This window comes from Lethenteron reissneri, chromosome 3 (assembly GCF_015708825.2).
Source record: "Lethenteron reissneri isolate LAM-NWPU_2019-01 chromosome 3, ASM1570882v1, whole genome shotgun sequence".
Taxonomy (NCBI): domain Eukaryota; kingdom Metazoa; phylum Chordata; class Hyperoartia; order Petromyzontiformes; family Petromyzontidae; genus Lethenteron; species Lethenteron reissneri.
The window spans coordinates 11128482-11151023 of NC_083781.1; the positions used below are offsets into that span (position 1 = coordinate 11128482).

Here is a 22542-nt window from a genome sequence, read left to right on the forward strand (position 1 = left end):
CTTAACCTGAAGATTGAGTAAAGGACGTTGATCGATACCGATACGGGATCTTGCTGGCAGTGTGTGGCACACAGTTTTTCGGCGGGCTTTGTGTAAAAAAATAATAAGGGAGTACCAATACACATGCGTCCAAAAGATATAAATACTTTATTCAATATTCCTGCATGTTTAAATAACTTAAGTGTGTATATGCGTGGTGGTGATGAATCCGAGAGCCGTTTCGCAACTAACAAAAACATCACCGCGGCAGTTTTACATTTGTGAACGCCGTCGAACGCGTGCATGCGTGTCGCGCGTGTCGAGTTTATACCGCAGATAATAACGTAAAGCATTGCCGCCTCCTATGGCACCCACGTTCACGCTCAATCGGAACGAACACACGAACGGTGAACTCGTGCCATGCATGAACCAGGGCCGCCCAGAGTTTCCCTTAGACCACCCAGGGGGGCACAATGGCCATGTTGGAAGGGCCCCCCACTATTCCCTCCGGACACTACCCTTATACCTCGCATCCCGATTACTTCAGACGAAATTCGATGCCATTTATTGATCAGAATTCGCCGTGGCTCGGCGAGGTCGTGAGTTCAAATCCTGGCCAGGGACGGATGGACGGTGGTCTCGGCCGATCATCCCTGCAGTGGGAGGGGGTCGATAAAATAGATACCACTTTTTAAATCCTTTATATTAAGTTCGCTTGCTTGCTTGCGTGCTTGCTTGCGCGCTTACGACCGTGTAAATCTTTCGGTCGTTTTTTAACCCACTTCCCATGATCCAATCGAGTTGACATTTTCCACACAGACTCGTTGTGCGAGACAATTAATGTTCGTGAAAAATTTTTTCCAAAATTTTACACTTTATAGGACAAAAATATTATATTTAATTACCAATTGTTTAATACTGCAGACAATCATCTGACCCATAGGTGGCAGCCATCTCAAGCTAGAGGACGAGAGGACTCAAGCCGCCACGCATATAAAGGATTTAGAGTGAAAAACTTTGTTTTTACGGGTTTACTTATTTGTGGTGAAGTTGACAGCGGAGTGTTGTCCTCCGGATAGACTCGCCACCCCCCCACCCCCCGCCATGGCAATGTGGAATTTCCACCAAGTGGACCTGCAGGGCTGGACAAAAACTGGGAGTTGAGCACCAATGCCTCGCGTTGTCGATGAGCTGGAAAGTCACTGAAGGTTTGTTGAGCGACGTTTTTTTACTTTACGATCACCACTGGTTTGTGGGGTCACCGTTCTTGTGCGAGGTCACACAGATGGAGGGCATCGGGGGAATTTTGGGCTTCATTTCCCCTTTACTCTGGGCGGCCTTTGCATGGACTCGCGCGTGTGCGTGTGTGTGTGTCATTTATGAGGCTATATTAATTTAAATGTGGCATCTTGAAGCAGAATACCTTGGCGTGTTTGTGTTTAAAAGCAAGAAAGAAAGAAAACAGACGGATGAAACAAACGAGAGTAAAATAACACATTTGCGCGCTTAATTTAAGCTTTTTTCTCGTTACCTGAGTTATGTACATTGCGTCAAAAATATTTCTTTGGTAAAAAAAAAAGAATGCACCTCCAAATATCTTCGCCGATCTTAAATAGAAACCGGTTGCTCATGCTCATCGGGGGTTTGCCGCGATGCGGTATAATTTTTGTCTCGATAACTTTTGGTTATTTGTAGCCTTTAAAATAATATCTCCATTGTGCTGTTTGCTGCGTTTGGCAAAATCGCATAACAAAGTTCTGCAAGTGCAGTTTGCTCGGCACGAGCCCTCCCTCCCCTACGCACGCACGGTCCAACGTCCGTGACCTTACGACGCAATAGCGTTCGTAACGCGCTCCGACAGCTGTCGGATAAGACGGCGCGTGACCGTGTAATCGATCGCTCCGGAAAAATATAGATCTCGTGCAAGAGGCACTAATTTACAATGGGCAACGCTCTCCTTCGTTAAATTTGCATCGTTGAAGCGTCGCCTTTGCGCACTGAAAAATAAGTTTTTTTTTCCCTTTCTGGCATTAAAACATGAGGTGTTCAGATGTTCAACACCACACAGATACATTTCGCAAGGATTCAAGTCGGCAAAAACCACGCGTGCTTGTAGCGAACATGCACACAAGCACGCTCTTGACAATAAATGGGCATTGTCTTTGAAACTGATTGGTCTACACCAGAGACAGCCTTCTTTAGGGCCCGGCCTCACCAGTGTCAGAGCAAAGAACGACGCCACAAGGCGAACAGAACAAGGGCAATGCCACTACCAGGGCATTCATAGCTCGGGGTGAGCAGCTACATCACGGGGTACATTTTTACCAGTATTGTGATACTGGCCAGCATTGTGATACTGTCAAAAAACAATGTGCCCCACGACTTTGTCACTCAGCTCGTATTTTGCTTGGGAGGTTCTAACGAACGTTGATGATCAGGAACGCACGACGCTTCGTATTTTGTGTCAAAATGATTGAATCGTAGAGTAGCGGCAACTCGCCGACGGATCATTTTGCAGACACGTGTCAAAGGTGGGGGAGGCTTTTAGTTGTTTTTTTTGGGGGGGGGGTAGGATATCCTCGTTATATAGTCGTTTATATTTTTCATCATGTACATTTTAAACTTATCAGGCTCTAACGCCGATGATCTGTGGTGGCAAGTACTTGCCCACAAAATCAAGTTGTGCTTTTAAACCGAAAGGCAAACAAGGGCGCAGCCCTGCAATAGCCCGCTCACGGCACTGCTGGTGCAACGGGCCTCCACTAGAGGGGGGGGAAGAGACAGAGAGAGAGGAAAGAGCTCTCGAGAGCACATCTGCAGGCGTATTTGGCCTACTCTTCCACACTGGCCAGACGTCTTCGAAGAGGTGTGAGCTACCCACAATTTACACCCACGTCACGCACGACCTGGTGCGGAGTGGTGGGTAGGGTGGGTGGCTTCGTCATCCATGTGTGTGTCAGCGTGTGTGGGGAGCGGTGGTGCAGCGGTCTAAACCTGGCCTAGCGGGACACCAATGTCTGTGACGCAACGACAAGAACAAACCAAGGAAAAGATGACGTTCACTTAATTTGTGCGGTTTCGCGCTGTATATGCGGCTAATTTATTCCCACCTGAAATGGTTACTTTTGGGCTTAGATCGCGTAAATGTTCGTCGTTCAACCCGCCACCACCCGACACAGCCACTTGGTAAGGTTTGTCACGTAAATAAAATTGTAAATGCTGTGGGTTTACTCTCCAACACACCGGTGCGCTGTACTAGCAACGAATTGGCACGTTCTGTTGACCTGACTAACCTTACTAATCGGCCGTTTCGGGTGGGGGCGCGTTTAACGCCAAATTATATTAACACGGAGGCTTTATTTGTCCTTCGTAAACGTGACACATTTTTTACTTTTTGGCCGTGTCGGGCAGTGGAGGGTTACGACACATTGATAAATAACGCGATCTAACCCAAAAAACTTTATTATGCCAAATTATATATTCACGCGAACTAACCGAAAAACCTCCATTACACACGCGCGTGTTTTCCTTACACGCAAAAAGTGCTCGCCACAAATGAACCACAATTACCTCGCTCATCTGGTCAAGGAGCGTAAAGCCGTCGTCACGTGATCTCCGGTCAACCTCGCAGTAGCGGCGGCGGCTTTTTGGCTCAGCCATCGAACAAAGACGGTGGCACCCACATCGCACGGCGCTTTCAGATGCGGCGCTTTTGAGGCCGTCTGGAACGCTCTTCATTCCGATATTAGGAAGGCACTAGGAGCTATGCACTTGTAAAGCTACATTGAAAACTCAATTCTTTAGAACTGCTTTGTTGTGTTGAAATTGTTGTCCTTCCCCCCGCGCCTCCGATTATCACCGTCGCCTAAAGAAGTTCAACATAATACAGACATGTACGTGCGGCGCGCAGCCTGGAGTGTGACGGACGCTTCCTCCTCCTCATCATCCTCCGTGTGTAATCGCAGGCGACCACAAAAAATAATTGGCATTGCTCTATTTTCCTTAACCTCATCCATCCTTCACCCACTGCCCCCCCCCCCCCCCCCCACTTTCCCAAGTCGCTCCCTCACCCCGTACCTCAATCAGTGAGCCTCGTACAAAGAATGTAAACGCGTAGGCCACCCTTGAGCTTATTTCCCGCTGATTGGATCCTCATGTCTTTAACGTCTCTCGCCGCAGGGGGCTAATGCAGATCGTCTGATAATCGTCCGGGCCTTCGCAGCAAAAAAAAAAAAACGGCGATGCCTGCAGCGCATCAAGGACGCCGCTGCCCGGTAAAGGTGGGGCCAACGTCAGGGCCAACGTCAGGGCCAACGTCAGGGCCAACGTCAGGGCCAACGTCAGGGCCAACGTCAGGGCCAACGTCGTGCCAATGGTTCCAACTACATGCCAACGTTGAGCCAACGTTGAGCCAACGTTGAGTCAACGTCGAGTCAATGTCGAGCCAACGTTGAGTCAACGTTGAGTCAACGTTGAGCCAACGTTGAGTCAATGTCGAGTCAACGTTGAGCCAACGTTGAGTCAACGTTGAGTCAACGTTGAGTCAATGTCGGGCCAACGTCGAGCAGAACGTTGGGCCAACGTTGAGTCAATGTCGGGCCAACGTCGAGCAAAACGTTGAGCCAACGTTGGCCCGACGTTGGCTCAACGTCCGATGTCAATTGGAGGTGCCACGAGCAAAGTTGCGGCGGCGGCGGTGTGCATTTACAGACGGCTTCCTAAAAATAAAACGTAACGGCCATCTCCGTGAGCTATTCAAAGATGACAATCTAAATAATAATTTAGTATTTGTAACACGCACAGTTTTCGTTCACGAGAAAGAGAGAGACAGACACACACACAGACGGAACGATTCAGAGCGCGCACGGGGAAACCCACAGACAATTCGGGAAAGGCAGCCAGAACTCCACGTCAACAAGTTGCCCGAGCTCTGGAGTCCTACATTGGCACGTTTGTCCCAACTCCATCAGTGGGTGGTTTTACACCACGCGAGAGAAAACGGGGAGAAAAATCCCACCGGAGAAAATGCACGCGTGCGGAGGGGGGGAGAGGGAGTAACCCTCGATCCCCACATTACAAGCCAACATCCGAGAGCTGCCCTCTAAAAATAAAAGGCAGAGCTGAGAAATTCCGTGGGATGTCGGGTTGTTTAGTCCTTCAAAGGCTGGCAAGGGTTGCATTTATTTCTTTGCTCGATGTAAACTAAACACGCACACACGTGTGTTTATCCGAGTGCACGTGTGTGAAGACAATTGAGTAAAATCAGGCACCAGCGGTAATATATAAATCGTGTGTGTGTGTGTGTATATATACACACGAGAGATACGCGTCGTCCCTACGCGTTCAGAGTTTCCGATATTAACTCTCGTCGGACTGGGTTTTTTTAAGATACTTAAATAATGCACGGTAATAATAATAATTATACGAGTGATATAAAAAAACGCACACACACACACAACTAATAACGTTAACAACAATTATTAATTTACCCAGCAATAGGCTTCGTCGAGTCTCAAAGCCAGACACGGCGCTCACGACAAACCCGGGGACAGATGGCGTCGGCAACCCACTTGCTGTACTGCCTAAACACTTTGCGCTGGCACTAGCACCAGCAGCAGCACCACCGTGTCACGGCAGGGGTTGCCACCTGTCCCGGTTATTTTGGTCCCCTGAACCGTCCTCTTGTTGAGCGGTCCAGGGATAATCTGCGAGCCGTTAATGCAAGTCCCGGCTTGTTGTCAGCTGCGTGGCGACGCTCCAGTCTGAATATTCTTCGTCTTCATCTTCCTCCTCTTCTTATTCTTTCCTCCCCCCCCCCCCCCCCGCCATGAAATGCCCCGGATTAATATTTTTCGTTAGCTCAGAGATGGTAACCCCCAGTTCCCGTCCTATCATGAACGCCACCACCACCACCACCACCTCTGCCAACGCATCAACCTCCTACCCCACCACCGCCACCACCTTCTCCACCACTGTCTTCACCACATCAATCCCAGCCAAAGTCGTGCCCCACCATCCGGTAGAACTCTTGATTGTGGGGCCTGTAAAAGTCCCGCAGCCTCCGGATGGCCTCGGCCTCTATGCGAGGATGCGGCCTGCCCTTGGTCTTGCCCAGGCAGTGCGGCCTCTTCCCGCCGCTCCTCTGGAGGCACGGGAAGCCCTTGGCGGCGTCGAACGCAAAGTGTTGCTCCCCGATGACGGGGCGCAGCCCCAGGAAGCGCTGGACGCGCGCCAGCTCGCCGGCCGGCGCCGTCACCAGCCGCTCGCCGCTCACGAAGAGCATGCGCCCCAGCGGGAAGTGGAGCAGCCAGCGCGCCAGGTGCTGCGCGTACAGGCCGATGCGCACGGCGCTCCAGCTCGGGTCCACCGAGCCGTTAGCGCGGAAGGCCAGCGCCTCGAAGGACGGGACGCGCGTGGCGTTGCCGGCGGTGGCGGCAGGTGGGCGGCTGCTGCTGCTGCTGCTTGGAGAGAGTCTGAGCGTAGTCGGAGATGGCGCGGGTCACGGGGTCGCGCACCACCACCACCAGGCGCATGTCTCCACCTCCTACGTCGCCACCTCCGCCGCCGCCGCCGCTGCCGTTGTGGTCTCCGCGGAAGCTGTCGCGTTCGTCCCGCGCCAGCGCGCTGATGCGAGCCGGAGCCGCCTCCGTCACGAAGTAGCTCGGGGTTTTCTCCATCGTCAGCTGGCCCTCAAGCGTGGGCGGCATGAGGCTCCTGCCGGAAGCAAACAACAACAACAACAACGTCAACAACTTGAGTTCACGCGGTAAACATTTCCACGTGATCAGCCGCTTCATTTGTGGCCAAGTCGCTTGTGAAAAAGAAGCTAATAGCTCAGTGGGTTTTAACTGGTGGAATAAAAAAAAATTGATAGTTTTATTTGCTTATTTTTTAAAGTGATTTTTTTTCTGTTTACCTTTCCTATACTTTACACTGCTGTTGTGTTTTTGTACCGTTTGTCCGTTGTAACGTTACGACCCCGTGCCCCCAACAACTGGACATCTGTGGTAAAAGAACCTTTGAAGCTCATCGGATTCCTCTTCCAGTATCAATACAGATTCTGAATTGAGGTGGCACGTGACTGGCAGCCGCAGCCATGGCGAGAGGTATCATGGACGTGGTGTGCCGGGCGTGCGGAGAAATACAGTTGATCATCGATTATTCGCTGTCGCGCGATTATCCGGCTGCTTCCAACATTATCCCCCCCAAAAAAAACCTCTATTACGGATGATACTGTTCGCGTGTTAAACTGTTGTGGAGTTTCGATTTAAAGCTTTCGTGACTGCAGAGAGTCATCTTCTTGGTTATTTCAGTAAAGTCACGTAGAAGGGAAGTAAAAAAAATAATAATAAAACATAATCAAATAATTCTCACGACGTTTCGGCTACAACGCAAGCAGCCGTCCTCAGGTGAAGAATGACGGCTGCTTGCGTTGTAGCTGAAACGTCGTGAGAATTATTTGATTATGTTTTATTATTATTATTATTATTTTTTTACTTCCCTTCTACGTGACTTTACCGAAAGAACCAAGAAGATCGTCTTGGTTCTTGCGGTAAAGTCACGTAGAATTTGACAATTATTTCATTACGTTTTATTTTATTATTTTATTATTTCCATTCTACGTGACTTTACCGAAAGAACCAAAAAGATGAATCCCTGCAGTCACGAAAGCTTTAAATCGAAATTTTATTATATTTATTTTTATTATTTTATTACTTCCCTTCTACGTGACTTTACCGAAAGAACCAAGAAGATGAATCTCTGCACTCACGAAAGCTTTAAATCGAAACCAAGATGTTGTGGAATTGACTCAACGCAGCCACCACATGGGGGAGCCACAACCTCTCCCAGCCCGAGGCAGGCAATGGGGCCTCCGAGTTGCATCTCACCCACGAACGCATCTTGTACAGCCACGTAGCCGGGCGGGGTAGAACACCCGATGGGTTCAGTGATGAGGTCGTCTTGATCTATTGAAGACCGAGAAGCAGGCTTCACTATTCTGCCAAATCGCCGGATGACGTTGGATGTAATTACCAGCGAAACGTCGCACTGCTCAAATTGTCAACGTTGTGGATTTACTCTCCAACACACCGGTGGGCTGAAGTAGTTTGCTAATTGGCGCGCTGTTCACGTGACAAACCTTACTGGCTGTGTCGGGTGGTGGAGGGTTACGACACATTTATACTTACTCTTTGGTTCTTTCGGTAAAGTCACGTAGTTAGAAATACAATAAATCGATTGCAACACAAGCAATCTTCTTCATCAGGTGCTAAAACCACCGCAAGAAAAAGTTTGCTGAAGCGGGAGAGAGAGCTGCCGTGGCAAGAGGTTGTATAGGTAAGAAGAGGGGAGAAACAAGGGGGGGAGAGGGGGGTGGATTCCTGCAGTCACGAAAGCATCAAATCAACATTTATACTTACGCGATCTTTAGGAATAATATTGGTCGCGAAAGCCTGCCAGGTGTTAAACTGACTTGGAAGCAGTTGTCAAGAAATTAGTTTTTCAATCTGGGTGATTTTAAAGTGTCCGGCTGCAGTGGCTTCCGAATATTCTAAGGAAGGAGCGATCCGGATGATTAATTATAAAGAGAGGTTGTTTTTTTGTGCCGTTAGATTGCGTCAATATCAATGTGTCGTTCACCCACCACCACCCGACACAGCCCATTCGTCAGTTTTGTCACGTGAACAAAACGTGGCATATTCTTAGGTTTTTTCGGTAAAGTCACGTAGGTAAAAAAACATTAAAAAGTAAAATAAAATAAAAATCACGACGTTTCGGAGGCAACACAAGCTTCCGTCTTCAGGTGGAACCGTCACAGCCACGACAGCTGTATCAAGTAAATGAGAGATTGCAGGAGCTACCACTCCGTTTATATAATGGTTGGAGAAGGGGGGGGGGGGCAAATACAGCACACTATTTATTAATATGGTAAGGTGAGGCTTAAGAGGGTGAGCCTTTGTTATGGAGAGGTACGGTTTGTGACTCAACCTGAAACGTGGCAATGAGTTGTTACGGTATTACATCGAGCAAAGGTGATGCCGTCACTGCGAAGATCGGGAGGGGGGGGGGGAGGGTTAATGTAGTCATATAAATCACAATAAATTATGTTAATCTGAGAATATGATCGTGGATTATAATATTGGTCGCGAAAGCTCGCGTGTTACATTGCAGATGACGTAGGTGCTGTGATCCCCAGCATTGCACGCGCACACACACACACGCTAGCAAAGAGTCACAACAACAACCACAGCGCTTGTGCCAGGCTAGGTTCAGGTGGTCACGGGACACAACCCATGTGCTATGGAGTTGACTTGTACCAGGCTAGGTTCAGGCGGTCAAGGGACAGAGTCCCATGTGCCATGGGATTGACTTGTACCAGGCTAGGTTCAGGCGGTCACGGGACAGAAACCCATGTGCCATGGAGTTGACTTGTACCAGGCTAGGTTCAGGCGGTCACGGGACAGAGTCCCATGTGCCATGGGATTGACTTGTATCAGGCTAGGTTCAGGCGGTCACGGGACAGAAACCCATGTGCCATGGGATTGATTTGTACCAGGCTAGGTTCAGGCAGTCACGGGACGGGGACCCATGTGCCATGGGATTAACTTGTGCCAGGCTAGGTTCAGGCGGTCACGGGACGGGGACCCATGTGCCATGGAGTTGACTTGTACCAGGCTAGGTTCAGGCGGTCACGGGACAGAGTCCCATGTGCCATGGGATTGACTTGTGCCAGGCTAGGTCCAGGTGGTCACGGGACACAACCCATGTGCCATGGGATTGACTTGTGCCAGGCTAGGTTCAGGAGGTCACGGGACAGAGACCCATGTGCCATGGGATTGACTTGTACCAGGCTAGGTTCAGGCGGTCAGGGGACAGAGACCCATGTGCCATGGGATTGACTTGTACCAGACTAGGTTCAGGTGGTCAGGGGACAGAAACCCATGTGCCATGGGATTGACTTGTACCAGGCTAGGTCCAGGTGGTCAGGGGACAGAGACCCATGTGCCATGGGATTGACTTGTGCCAGGCTAGGTTCAGGTGGTCACGGGACAGAGACCCATGTGCCATGGGATTGACTTGTGCCAGGCTAGGTCCAGGCGGTCACGGGACAGAGACCCATGTGCCATGGGATTGACTTGTGCCAGGCTAGGTCCAGGTGGTCACGGGACAGAGACCCATGTGCCATGGGATTGACTTGTGCCAGGCTAGGTCCAGGCGGTCACGGGACAGAGACCCATGTGCCATGGAGTTGACTTGTGCCAGGCTAGGTTCAGGCGGTCACGGGACAGAGACCCATGTGCCATGGAGTTGACTTGTGCCAGGCTAGGTTCAGGTGGTCAGGGGACAGAGACCCATGTGCCATGGAGTTGACTTGTACCAGGCTAGGTTCAGGTGGTCAGGGGACAGAGACCCATGTGCCATGGAATTGACTTGTGCCAGGCTAGGTTCAGGTGGTCAGGGGACAGAGACCCATGTGCCATGGAGTTAAATTGTGCCAGGCTAGGTTCAGGTGGTCACGGGACACAACCCATGTGCTATGGAGTTGACTTGTGCCAGGCTAGGTTCAGGTGGTCACGGGACACAGACCCATGTGCCATGGAGTTGACTTGTGCCAGGCTAGGTTTAGGCGGTCACGGGACAGAGACCCATGTGCCATGGGATTGACTTGTGCCAGGCTAGGTTCAGGCGGTCACGGGACAGAGACCCATGTGCCATGGGATTGACTTGTGGCAGGCTAGGTTCAGGTGGTCACGGGACACAACCCATGTGCTATGGAGTTGACTTGTACCAGGCTAGGTCCAGGCGGTTACGGGACAGAGTCCCATGTGCCATAGGATTGACTTGTGCCAGGCTAGGTTCAGGCGGTTCCCGTGGGCACAAGGCGACTCAGAACCTGGCTTGCCAAGACACATGAGCCTGCCAGTAAGGGCGAGGTGTGGGGGGGATGATTATTGCTGTTGTGTAGCCCCAACGGAGTAACACACCAAACTAGCAGTGCATGTCTCATGGAAATAACTACCCCGCTCCCCAGTCCAACCAGATGGTGCTAATTTTAGCGACCACGGATAGACGATTGATGATGATAATGATGATGATGGTAGGGCTGAGTTGACCCTGGACAGGAACTGAACTGGTGACCTCGCGATTAGGAGCTTGTGGTGCCCAAGCAAGTCAGCTGACCTTGTTGGTGCCCAGAGCAATCAGTGGTGAACCCCACTGGTCTGTGTTTGTGTGTCTTTGTGTGTATTTATGTGTGTGTCTTTGTGTGTGTGTGTTTCTGTGTGTGTTTCTGTGGGGAGCGGTGGTGTAGCGGTTAGCGCGCTGCGCTACGAACCTGGCGACCCGGGTTCGATTCCCGCTCACGGCCAACACCCAGTGACGATTATCTAAACCGGTCCTGGGCCTCCCCTAGGTCGACTCAGTCTCAAATGAGTACCTGGTGCGGTGTGTAAACATCGCCACTGGGGAGACAAAGGCGATAGGGCGTGGTGCTGGCCACCCACCCCCTCGTGGACCGTTCCGGCCTTCATAGGTGCTCGCTAACAGCACTTGCCCCAACAGTCTGTTAAGGCTACACGGGGGATCTTCGTCTTTTTTCTGTCTGTGCGTGTGTAGTGTGGCAGTGGCGCAGTTGTTAGCGCACCCCACTACGAACTCAGCGAACCAAGTACGACTCTCGCTCACATCCAACAACAGTGATGAGCATACCCTTAACTTATTATCTGGTGTGGTGTGTGTATAATCATCCGCGGTGGAGAGAGAGACACACAGAAGGGAGAACGACAAAGGCGGCCGGGCATGACGCCCATTTCTGGCCTTCATAGGTGCTCGCTAACGGCACTTTACCCTCAGCAGCCTGCTGAGGCGGTCACACGGGATATCTTTGCCTTCGGTAGGCGAGCGGGACAATGGTTGCATGGGAGCACAGAGGGCATTGTTTAAGGTCGATGGGGTGGATGTCAAAGGGCAGCGGTTGTCGTGGATTTTGGCCGCAGTTCTCTGGCTCGGTGGGCCCCTTCTGCACGGACGAGCGCGTGCGACATCTAAACTAAACTATTCAACTATTTTGTTTTATTTTACCAGGTAAGGCCCCACCGAGCTATGCAGTTGCTCTTTTTAAATCCTTTATATTAAGTTCACTTACTTGCGCGCTTGCTTACGACCGTGAAAATCTTTCGGTCGTTTTTTAACCCACTTCCCGTGATCCAATCGAGCTGACATTTTGCACACAGACTCGTTGTGCCAGACAATTAATGTTCGTGAAAAAAAATTCCCAAAATTTTACACTTTTTAAGCAAAAAAAATTATTTTACATATATTCAAATAGAACGCATTCATGGCTTTGGCTGAACGTCAGAGTGTAAGAGCCCAGAGCGTAACCCCTCTACAGGCCGTGGCGGAGTAGCGCAGTTGGTAGCGCCCTCGCTTCCCATGCCAAAGGTCGCGGGATCGATCCCCGCGTCCTCCACAGGCGAATATATTTTTAAATCCTTTATATTAAGTTCGCTGCCACGCATATAAAGGATTTATAGTGAAAAACTTAGTTTTTACGGGTTAATTGTTTCAGAAGCGACCCTGGCCCTCACACGCAATGGTAGCTCGGTCGAAGTGACTTATCGTCACGTGGACATTTGTAGCAGCCAAATACTAGAAACCCACTACGCTTTTAAATGCGGAGGGAAAAACCGGAGGTCCCGGAGAAAAATTCCATGCGATTATGGAGAAAGAGAGAGAGAGAGACAGGCAAACCGCAAATATACAGCAGCAGGCATCAGGGTCGGGATCGAACCCACGAACCTCCTGTATACCAGGCGAGGTAGTTAACATCTCATCCCGACCCTGACGCCTGCTGCTGTATATTTGGAGTTTGCGTGTCTCTCTCCCATCATCATCATCACGGTGGCTAGGATATATTCATTACCTTGCCTGGTATACAGGAGGTCGTGGGTTCCATCCCGAGCCTGACGCCTGCTGCTGTATATTTAGAGTTTGCGTGTCTCTCTCTCTCTCTCATAATCATCATGGTTGCTTGAAGATGTTAACTACCTCGCCTGGTACGGGGAGGCTGTAGTTTCTCTCTCTCTCTTGGGTGCAGCCCTAAATAGTTTCAAGGACAATGCACATCGTTATTATAATTACCAAAGAATATTTGTTGGCGTGTTTTTTTTTAACCACAAGCATGATGCGTGCTAAATGCAGACTCGATGCCTGGCAAACAGTCGGTGTCTATTTGGTGTCCAGAACATCTTTATAACGCCTCCTCCTGTATTATTGCCAGATAGGGAAAAGCATTTTCTAATGTGTGCTGTTATTGTTGTTGCTGTAACTTTCAAGCAAGGCCGTAGCCATGGAGTCAACATTGGGGGGACCAAATCTTCTAGGGGGTGTGGGGTCCCCCCCCCCCCCAGAAAAAAATCTAAAATTGAAAACGAATTTCCTGCCTAAAATATAACAAAAAATCCACTAACACATGGGATGGACTTTTTATTAATTGTTTACAATAAATTCTAATACTATCTTGTATTACATTTCTCTGTTTTTTCTTTTTTTTTTACCTTTTCTTGTTTCATTGTATGTAATGGCAGAGATTAGGGATTAATAAAGTACAACCATAACCACAATAATTTTAACATAAATATATTTTATAGCAATATGTTGGGGGGGGGGGGCAATTTAAGCATATTTGAATATTGGATGGGGGGGGGGGTGTTCCCCCCTCCCCCCCCAATATATTATATTTACGGCCTTGCTTTCACGTGACTTTCTTCAGCGATGCTTGCAACATTTCATCATTATTTCTTTGGACTGCGGGAGGAATCCGATGAGCTATGAAGTTTTTTAAATTCTTTATATTAAGTTCACTTGCTTGCTTGCACGCTTACGACCGTGCAAATCTTTCGGTCGTTTTTTAACCCACTTCCCGTGATCCAATCGAGCTGACATTTTGCACACAGACTCGTTGTGCATGACAATTTATTTTCGTGAAAAAAATTCCAAAATTTTCCACTTTTTAGGAAAAAATAAAATTAATATTTAATTTAAAATACCAATGTGATAAAAATGAAACTCTTACTCAAGAAAAACAGAAATGAATAATAAAATAAAACCGATGCCACGCATATAAAGGATTTATAGTGAAAAACTTTGTTTTTACGGGTTCATTTTTTTGTTTTTTTCTCACACACGTCCCGTATGGGGCAAGGGGTAGGCAAGTCACAACGACAAAACAAAACAACAAACTAACACGATAGGAGTACAGGCCACCTGACTTACAATCATAAGTCAATGCAGCCAGTAGCGTCACTGGAGCGCTCGTGAAAGTAACTTTCAAAAGTATTTCACGCAGTGCCCTCCCCACCCCCATCATGGACGAGGATTCAAATGTCAGCGTCCGTCAGTCGGGAGCGCTGTGTGTGTCACGCAGGCTATCACTGTGAGTCAGGCTGTACCACTGTGTGTGTCACGCAGGCTGTCACTGTGAGTCAGGCTGTACCACTGTGTGTGTCACGCAGACTGTCACTGTGAGTCAGGCTGTACCACTGTGTGTGTCACGCAGGCTGTCACTGTGAGTCAGGCTGTACCACTGTGTGTGTCACGCGGACTATCACTGTGAGTCAGGTTGTACCACTGTGTATGTCACGCAGGCTGTCACTGTGAGTCAGGCTGTACCACTGTGTGTGTCACAGGGTGTCACTGTGAGTCAGGCTGTACCACTGTGTGTGTCACAGGGTGTCACTGTGGGTCAGGCTGTACCACTGTGTGTGTCACAGGGTGTCACTGTGGGTCAGGCTGTACCACTGTGTGTGTCACCGAGGCCGTCACTATTTCTTGAGACCTGCTTTTTGTGTGTTTAGTGTCTTGTCCTTGCCCGCAGAGCCAAAGTTTGCCCCGTACACCACCACCACTACCACCACTAACTCTAACCACCACCACCACCACTAACTTTTACCATCACCACCACTAACTCTAACCATCACCACCACCACTAACTCTAACCACCACCACTGTCTCTATCGCCCGCACCACCACCACCATCATCATCAAAGACAAATATCCCACTTCTCAGGCTATTAGGGCAGGTGCTGTTAGCGATCAGCAGCATCACCTGTGAAGCCCGGCACGGCACGGGGGGGGGGGGGGGCAGAATCACGCCCGGGTGCCTCGATTACGATCATCATGACCATCACCACCACCACCAACATCACTATAGGCTGCCACCACCACACATACGACAGTACCATCATGATGATCATCATCATCATCACTTTGGCTTGTTGTGTTTAGTTTGTTGTCCTTCTCCCGCACCTCCGATAAGCACGGTTGGCTACGCACGGTGCGAAAGAAGTTCGACATACGTACATGCATGTGCCACTTTGTGTCACGCACTTTGTCAGGCTGTGTCACTGTGTGTGTGTGTGTCACCGTGTGTCACTGTGTGTCTCTGTGTGTCACTGTGTGTCACGCACTTTGTCAGGCTGTGTCACTGTGTGTGTGTGTCACTGTGTGTCACTGTGTGTCTCTGTGTGTCACTGTGTGTCACTGCCTGTCAGGCTGTGTGTCACTTTGTGTCACGTAGTTTGTCAGGCTGTGTCACTGTGTGTGTGTCTCTGTGTGTCACTGTGTGTCTCTGTGTGTCACTGTGTGTCACGCACTTTGTCAGGCTGTGTCACTGTGTGTCACCGTGTGTCTCTGTGTGTTACTGTGTGTCACGCACTTTGTCAGGCTGTGTCACTGTGTGTGTGTGTGTCTCTGTGTGTCACTCTGTGTCACTCTGTGTCACTGCGTGTCACCGTGTGTCACTGTGTGTCACTATGTGTGTGTGGGTTACAGTGTGTATCACTGTGTCTGTGTGTCACTGCGTGTCTCTGTGTGTCACTGTGTGTCACGCACTTTGTCAGGCTGCGTCACTGTGTGTGTGTGTGTGTCTCTGTGTGTCACTGTGTGTCACCGTGTGTCACTGCGTGTCACCGTGTGTCACCGCGTGTCACCGTGTGTCACTGTGTGTCACTGTGTGTGTCACTGTGTATCTGTGTGCGTCACCGTGTGTGTGTGTCACCGTGTGTCTCTGCGTGTCACCGCGTGTCACCGTGTGTCACCGCGTGTCACCGTGTCTCACTGTGTGTCACTGTGTGTGTCACTGTGTATCTGTGTGCGTCACCGTGTGTGTGTGTCACCGTGTGTCACTGTGTGTCACTGCGTGTCACCGTGAGTGACCCACGTGGCTGCACTTGGGGCGATGTTTGTTTCACGCTGGCCGTGAAGCGGTGAGCGAGCGGACGCAGGTCCAGATATCTCGGGGGGCAATGCAGACAAAGTTCACGGCCTCGGCTCGAGTCGATCAAATACCGTGGTGGGACCGTTCAACCTCGGGGTATCTGCTGTGGATCATTAAACCGGGGCCCTCGTGCAAGCCCCTTCCGTCGTGACGGCAGCCGTGAGACCCCAGGGAACCAAGGAATTCTCGACTCGTTGGGAGCAGTGGCTATATGTGACCGGGAGGAGGGGAGGGGGTCGGCAAAAACCTGCGGCTCTGGAAGGAACTGCTTCGTGACAGCAGTCGTCCACGTTGCATTGCGGCTCTTGAAATATTGAGCGGTTTTTTGTTTTTTGAATTTCGAATAAAAAAATGTCTCATTGATTTTTGGTTGCCGTTCTCTGAGGCTATGACCGCTTTGTGTTGATATTATTTTTTAAGGCGCTCCTCAACGAGGCCGTTTCGCTGATGGGATGTGTGAAATTTATGTATTTATTATATCAAATTGTCATTCGAAATTGACTTATTCACGTGTTATGTTGGCTTTGCTGTACGTGGAGCAACGATAGTTGATTTATTTTTAAATTTCTATTTATTTCGCGACCTAATCTTAAATCGCACTCGCATCTCTCAAACACTCGTGGCGACACGCGCGGAGCTGAACCAACGCATCGTTGCATCTCACGGCACAAGTGGAATCGTCGCGTTAATGTTCTTTTAAGAATGAAGCGAACACAGTTTGTCGTGCGGATGCGTCGGCAGTTGGGTGCACGAACACCACCACCAACAACAACAACACACCACCAACTTGATACAGCAATTGTGCTGTGATGGTTCTACCTGAAGACGGAAGCTTGTGTTGCCTCCGAAACGTCGTGATTTATTATTTTATTTCTATTATTACTTTTATTAATTTTATGTTAATTTTTTACCTACGTGACTTTACCGAAAAAGCCTAAGAGTATGAATCCTTGCAGTCACGAAAGCTTCAAATCTAGAACAGCAACAACTTCAACTCATATTCTTAGGTTTTTTCGGTAAAGTCACGTAGGTAAAAACATTAAAAAGTAAAATAAAATAAAAACTTCAACTCACACATCCCGTGTTAATGGCAAAACCGTGTCGCCTTCAAAGAGAGAGAGAGAGAAAAATCACGTAGCATGCGAAGTTTCGGTCGATGACCCTTCTTCCGATATACATACAAAGATAAAGATTCCCCATATAGGCCGAACATAATTTTGGGGTTAAGTGCTGTTAGCGAGTCGCATGGCCTGTGAAGACACACACACACACACGCACGTAAACACAGTACACACTTACACATGGACATAGCTGCACCTATACACACACATGAACACGCTTATGCAAACGTACATATATACACACAATACACACACGATACACACACGATACATACAAAGACAAAAGATCCCTCTTACCGACGGTTGGGGGCCAAGTGCTGTTCGCGAGCGCCTATTAAGGCCAGAAGAATAGGCCAGGACGGCCACGCACAAACCGAGATGGCCCATTTCAGGCCGAGTCTACCTAGGTGGAGGGCCGAGCAACCGGTTCACGTATTCGTCACTGATGCATAGCCGTGGCTTCCCACACACAAAGATCACCCGCATAGCCTCAACAGACTGTTGGGGCAAGTGCCGTTCGCGAGCAACTATGAAGGCCGGCACGGCACACGAGGGGGTGGGTGAGTAGCCGGCACCACGCCCGGCCGCCTTTGTCTCCCCCCCCCCGTGGCGATGTTTACTACACACCGCACCAAGTTACTCATTTGAGGCCGAGTCGACCTAGGGGAGGCCCAGGACCAGTTCAGATAACCGTGAGCGGGAATCTAACTCGGGTCGCCGGGTTCGTAGCGCAGCGCGCTAACCGCTACACTACCGCTCCCCAGCATAAACACACGTAGACATACACAGACATAGACATACACACACACATAGACATACACACACATAGACATACACAGACATAGACATACACACACACATAGACATACACACACATAGACATACACACACACATAGACATACACACACACATAGACATACACACACACATAGACACACACACATAGACATACACACACACATACGACGCGTACACATACTGGATAAAACAGCGTACGTACGCCACTCATATAGACACACACTCGCGTTTCAAACACATAGTTTCAAACACATAGTAACCCACACAAATATCTCCCTCTAGCCGTACAGACTGATGGGGCAAGTGCTGTTCATAGGTGCTCGCTAACAGCACTTGCCCCAACAACAACAACAGCAACCATGCAAATATACCCCGTATAGCCTTTAACAGACTGTTGGGGTAAGTGCTGTTAGCGAGCACCTATGAAGGCCGGCACGGCACACGAGGGGGTGGGTGGCCAACACCACGCCCGGCTGCCTTTGTCTCCCCAGTGGCGATGTTTACTACACACCGCACAAGGTACTCATTTGAGGCTGAGTCGACCTAGGGGAGGCCCAGGGTATATATATACACACACGTATACACACATATAGGTAGATACATATAAACTCAGACTCACACCGAGATTCACTTTGTCACTCGATATTCTCCGCAACGCTAGGAGTAGGGATTTTTGGCGTAAGGCACTACCACTAGAGTCTTGTCAAGGGAACGCTTATACAGTATATAATAACAATCCTATAATATTAAACCATGGGACAAATATAAGGCGAGATTGGATGTGACATAACCAAAATATTTACCAGAACACCGTTCCCCACTCGATTAAACTAAACACATCCATACCGTTCACACATATACTCACCAATATACACGTACACACACACACTCATACACACATCATTGACACACACTCACTCATACACACATCATTGACACACACTCACTCACTCACATCACTGACACACACACTCACTCATACACACATCATTGACACACACACTCACTCATACATCATTTACACACACACTCACTCATACACACATCATTGACACACACTCACTCACTCATACTCACATCATTTACACACACACTCACTCATACACACATCATTGACACACACTCACTCACTCACACATCATTTACACACACTGACTCACTCATACTCACATCATTTACACACATACTTACTCATATACACATCATTCACAAAAGACAAAGATCCCCCGTATAGCCTTAACAGACTGTTGGGGCAAGAGCTGTTAGCGATCACTACACACACACACTCATACACATCGTTCACACACACACTCATACACATTATTCACACATATATACACACGCTCATATACACATACATCATTCACACACACTCCCTTATATACGCAGCGATCTATATACTCATAACAAACACTCAACACATTCGTTAATGACACTGTCAAACTGGGGGCAATATAGTCAACCCATAGAGGCACATACAGATACAGAGACCCATAGAGACCCATAGAGACCCAGATAGACACATTAAACACAAGCCACAGTAGTGAATTTGTGGCCATGCTACCCACACTATGGCCCATCGAGTAAGCACAGAGATACATAGAGATGCATTAGAGACCCATAGAGACCCAGAGAGACGCTTTAAAGACAAACCACAGTAGTGAATTAGTGGCCATGCCACCCACACTATGGCCCATCGAGTACACACAGAGACACATAGAGATACATTAGAGACCCATAGAGACCCAGAGAGACACTTTAAAGACATGCCGCAGTAGTGAATTTGTGGCCATGCTACTCACACTATGGCCCATCGAGTACACACAGAGACACATAGAGATGCATTAGAGACCCATAGAGACCCAGAGAGACACTTTAAAGACAAGCCGCAGCAGTGATTTTGTGGCCATGCTACTCACACTATGGCCCATCGAGTAAGCACAGAGACACATAGAGATGCATTAGAGACCCATAGAGACCCAGAGCGACACTTTAAAGACAAGCCGCAGTAGTGAATTTGTGGCCATGCTAGCCACACTATGGCCCATATAGTAAACACAGAGACACACAGAGATACAGACTCACAGAGACTCACAGAGAGACTCATGCACCGCAGAGTCAACCCACTGCGGTCTGCCCTCCTTCAACGCAGGAGGAGGAAGAGCGGCGACACGACACGATCTCTCTCCCTCTGTCTCTCTGCTGAAGCCCTCTCGTCGTGACCAACAGCAGCAGCAGCAGCAGTAAAACCTCGACATCGGTGACATCGAGCTCGTTACACCACGTCGTCATACGCAAGGAAATTGAAGGAAACAAGCCTGACAATCATCCCCCTCCTCCTTCACAAGTCTATCTATCCAAGCAAAAAGCAAGAATATCTATATTCTTGGTTCTTTCGGTAAAGTCACGTAGAATGGAAATAATAAAATAATAAAAATAAAACATAATAAAATACAATTCTCACGACGTTTCGGCCACAACGCAAGCAGCCGTCCTCAGGTGAAGAACAGGTCTGTCGGGGAGACAGCGTCTGACAGACCTGTTCTTCACCTGAGGACGGCTGCTTGCGTTGTGACCGAAACGTCGTGAAAATTATTCTATAATGTTTTATTTTTATTATTTTATTATTTCCATTCTACGTTACTTTACCGAAAGAACCAAGAAGATGGATCCCTGCAGTCACGAAAGCTTTAAATCTAAAGAATATCGATATTTTAAAGTGTTTCTCTATACATCCCATCAGCCGCCCCGTGTTGGCCTTCTGGGAGTGCACACAACTCGGACCCAAGTGTTGCGTGTGGGCTGCCACTGAGAAAACCGAACGCTGCTAAAGTTCTGCATTCCTCGAAGGCCCCTGTGGGCTGATGGCGTGTTTAACACACAGAGAGAGCGAGAGACGTCATTTGTTTTCTTCAATGCGCGCGGACAGGTGTACCGAAAGGAAGTTTCATCATCTGCAGACAGGCATTGTAAACATCCCCTATAAGAGACGAGCATCAGTGGGGGGGGTGGCACGTGATGTTATCGAGTACCGGCTCACGGCGCACGAGCGGCTTGCCCGCGTGTGGCCAGAAGCAGCAACGCAAGTCCCGGCCGCCTTTGTCTCTCCACGACACGGGCTCTCTCACCTGTACCACTCGAGGCCTCGCTGGTAATTCCTGTCGAAGAAGTGCGGCTCAGCTCCTGCCGCCCTCACGTCCGGATGGAGCCGCAGTGCCTCGAGTAGAGCGCGGGTTCCACCCTTCTTCACGCCGATGATGATGGCTTGCGGTAGCCTCCTCCTCGGCACCTCCTCCACCTCCTCCTCCACCTCGACCTCTTCCCTGCCCACACCACGGTTCAACTCCTCGTGCCGGATCCACAATGTCGCCTCCGCCGCCGCGACTGCTGCTGCTTGGGAGCGGACGGCGTTCGCGTGGCCGCTGAAATCGCGGGGTCCCGGCAAGGGAGGGCTCCTCCTGTCCGGAGCGCATTGAGACGGGGTCGATAAAGCGAGGAGTAAGAGTACTCCGCCGGTGACGATGGGCGTCATGGTCGTTATAGGTGAAACTCCGAAGGGTCGTGGAAGAGACGGCGGTGGATGAGACGAACGATGGGTTCCCAGGTCTTCTGTATCGATCAGATCTTCTTGTTATCCGCACTATCGAAGAACGACTACTACTTGTAAATAATACTTTAGGAGATTGTCACGTGGTTTTTTGATTGTTTGTTAAAATGTAAAAGATGACGATCACGCCGAATTGAGCGAGGAATCGTCCTGTCGATAAAATATAAAAAGGTAAATCCTCCTGGATTATCATTGACACTCCATTGTCGGAATAAAAAAAAGACACTCAGTCCTTCAAATCGAGTCACTCCATCGGGGGAAGGAGACGATGACAAAGATCCCCCGTGTAGCCTTCACAGACTGTTGGGGCAAGTGCTGTTAGCGAGTAGCACCTACTCAAGGCCAGGAACGGCAACACACGAGGGGGCGGGTTGGCCAACAACCAATGCCCGACCGCCTTTGTCTCCCCCCCCAATGGCGATGTTTACACACCGCACCAGGTACTCATTTGAGGCTGAGTCGACCTAGGGGAGGCCCAGGACCGGTCCAGATAATCGTCACCGCCACCACCGCTGGTGTTGTCCGTAAGTCGGTAATCGAACTCAGGGATTGCCGGGATCGTAGCGCTCCACCTATGAACTACCCCCCCACAACACACACAGACACACACAGACAGACAGACACACAGACACACAGACACTGGCACATGAGCGAGACGGACTCCGCTAGTGTCGCGCCGTGAGAGGGAAGAGACGTCGCTTGCCTTGCCCCCAGCCCACAGCCGAGTGCCGTGGCTGAGCGAACGTGTCCGAATTCAGAC

The 22542-nt window shown here is 49.5% G+C and overlaps 1 protein-coding gene across 1 annotated transcript; it reads right to left on the bottom strand.

The window, feature by feature from the left end:
* Positions 1–130: 130 nt before the first annotated feature.
* On the bottom strand, positions 131–22542 carry LOC133346442 (heparan sulfate glucosamine 3-O-sulfotransferase 6-like). Its single transcript, XM_061558017.1, is given in 3 exon segments — positions 131–6415; positions 6417–6693; positions 21304–22542. Coding segments are annotated over 3 exon segments (1131 nt in total). The 5' UTR covers positions 21708–22542; the 3' UTR covers positions 131–5965.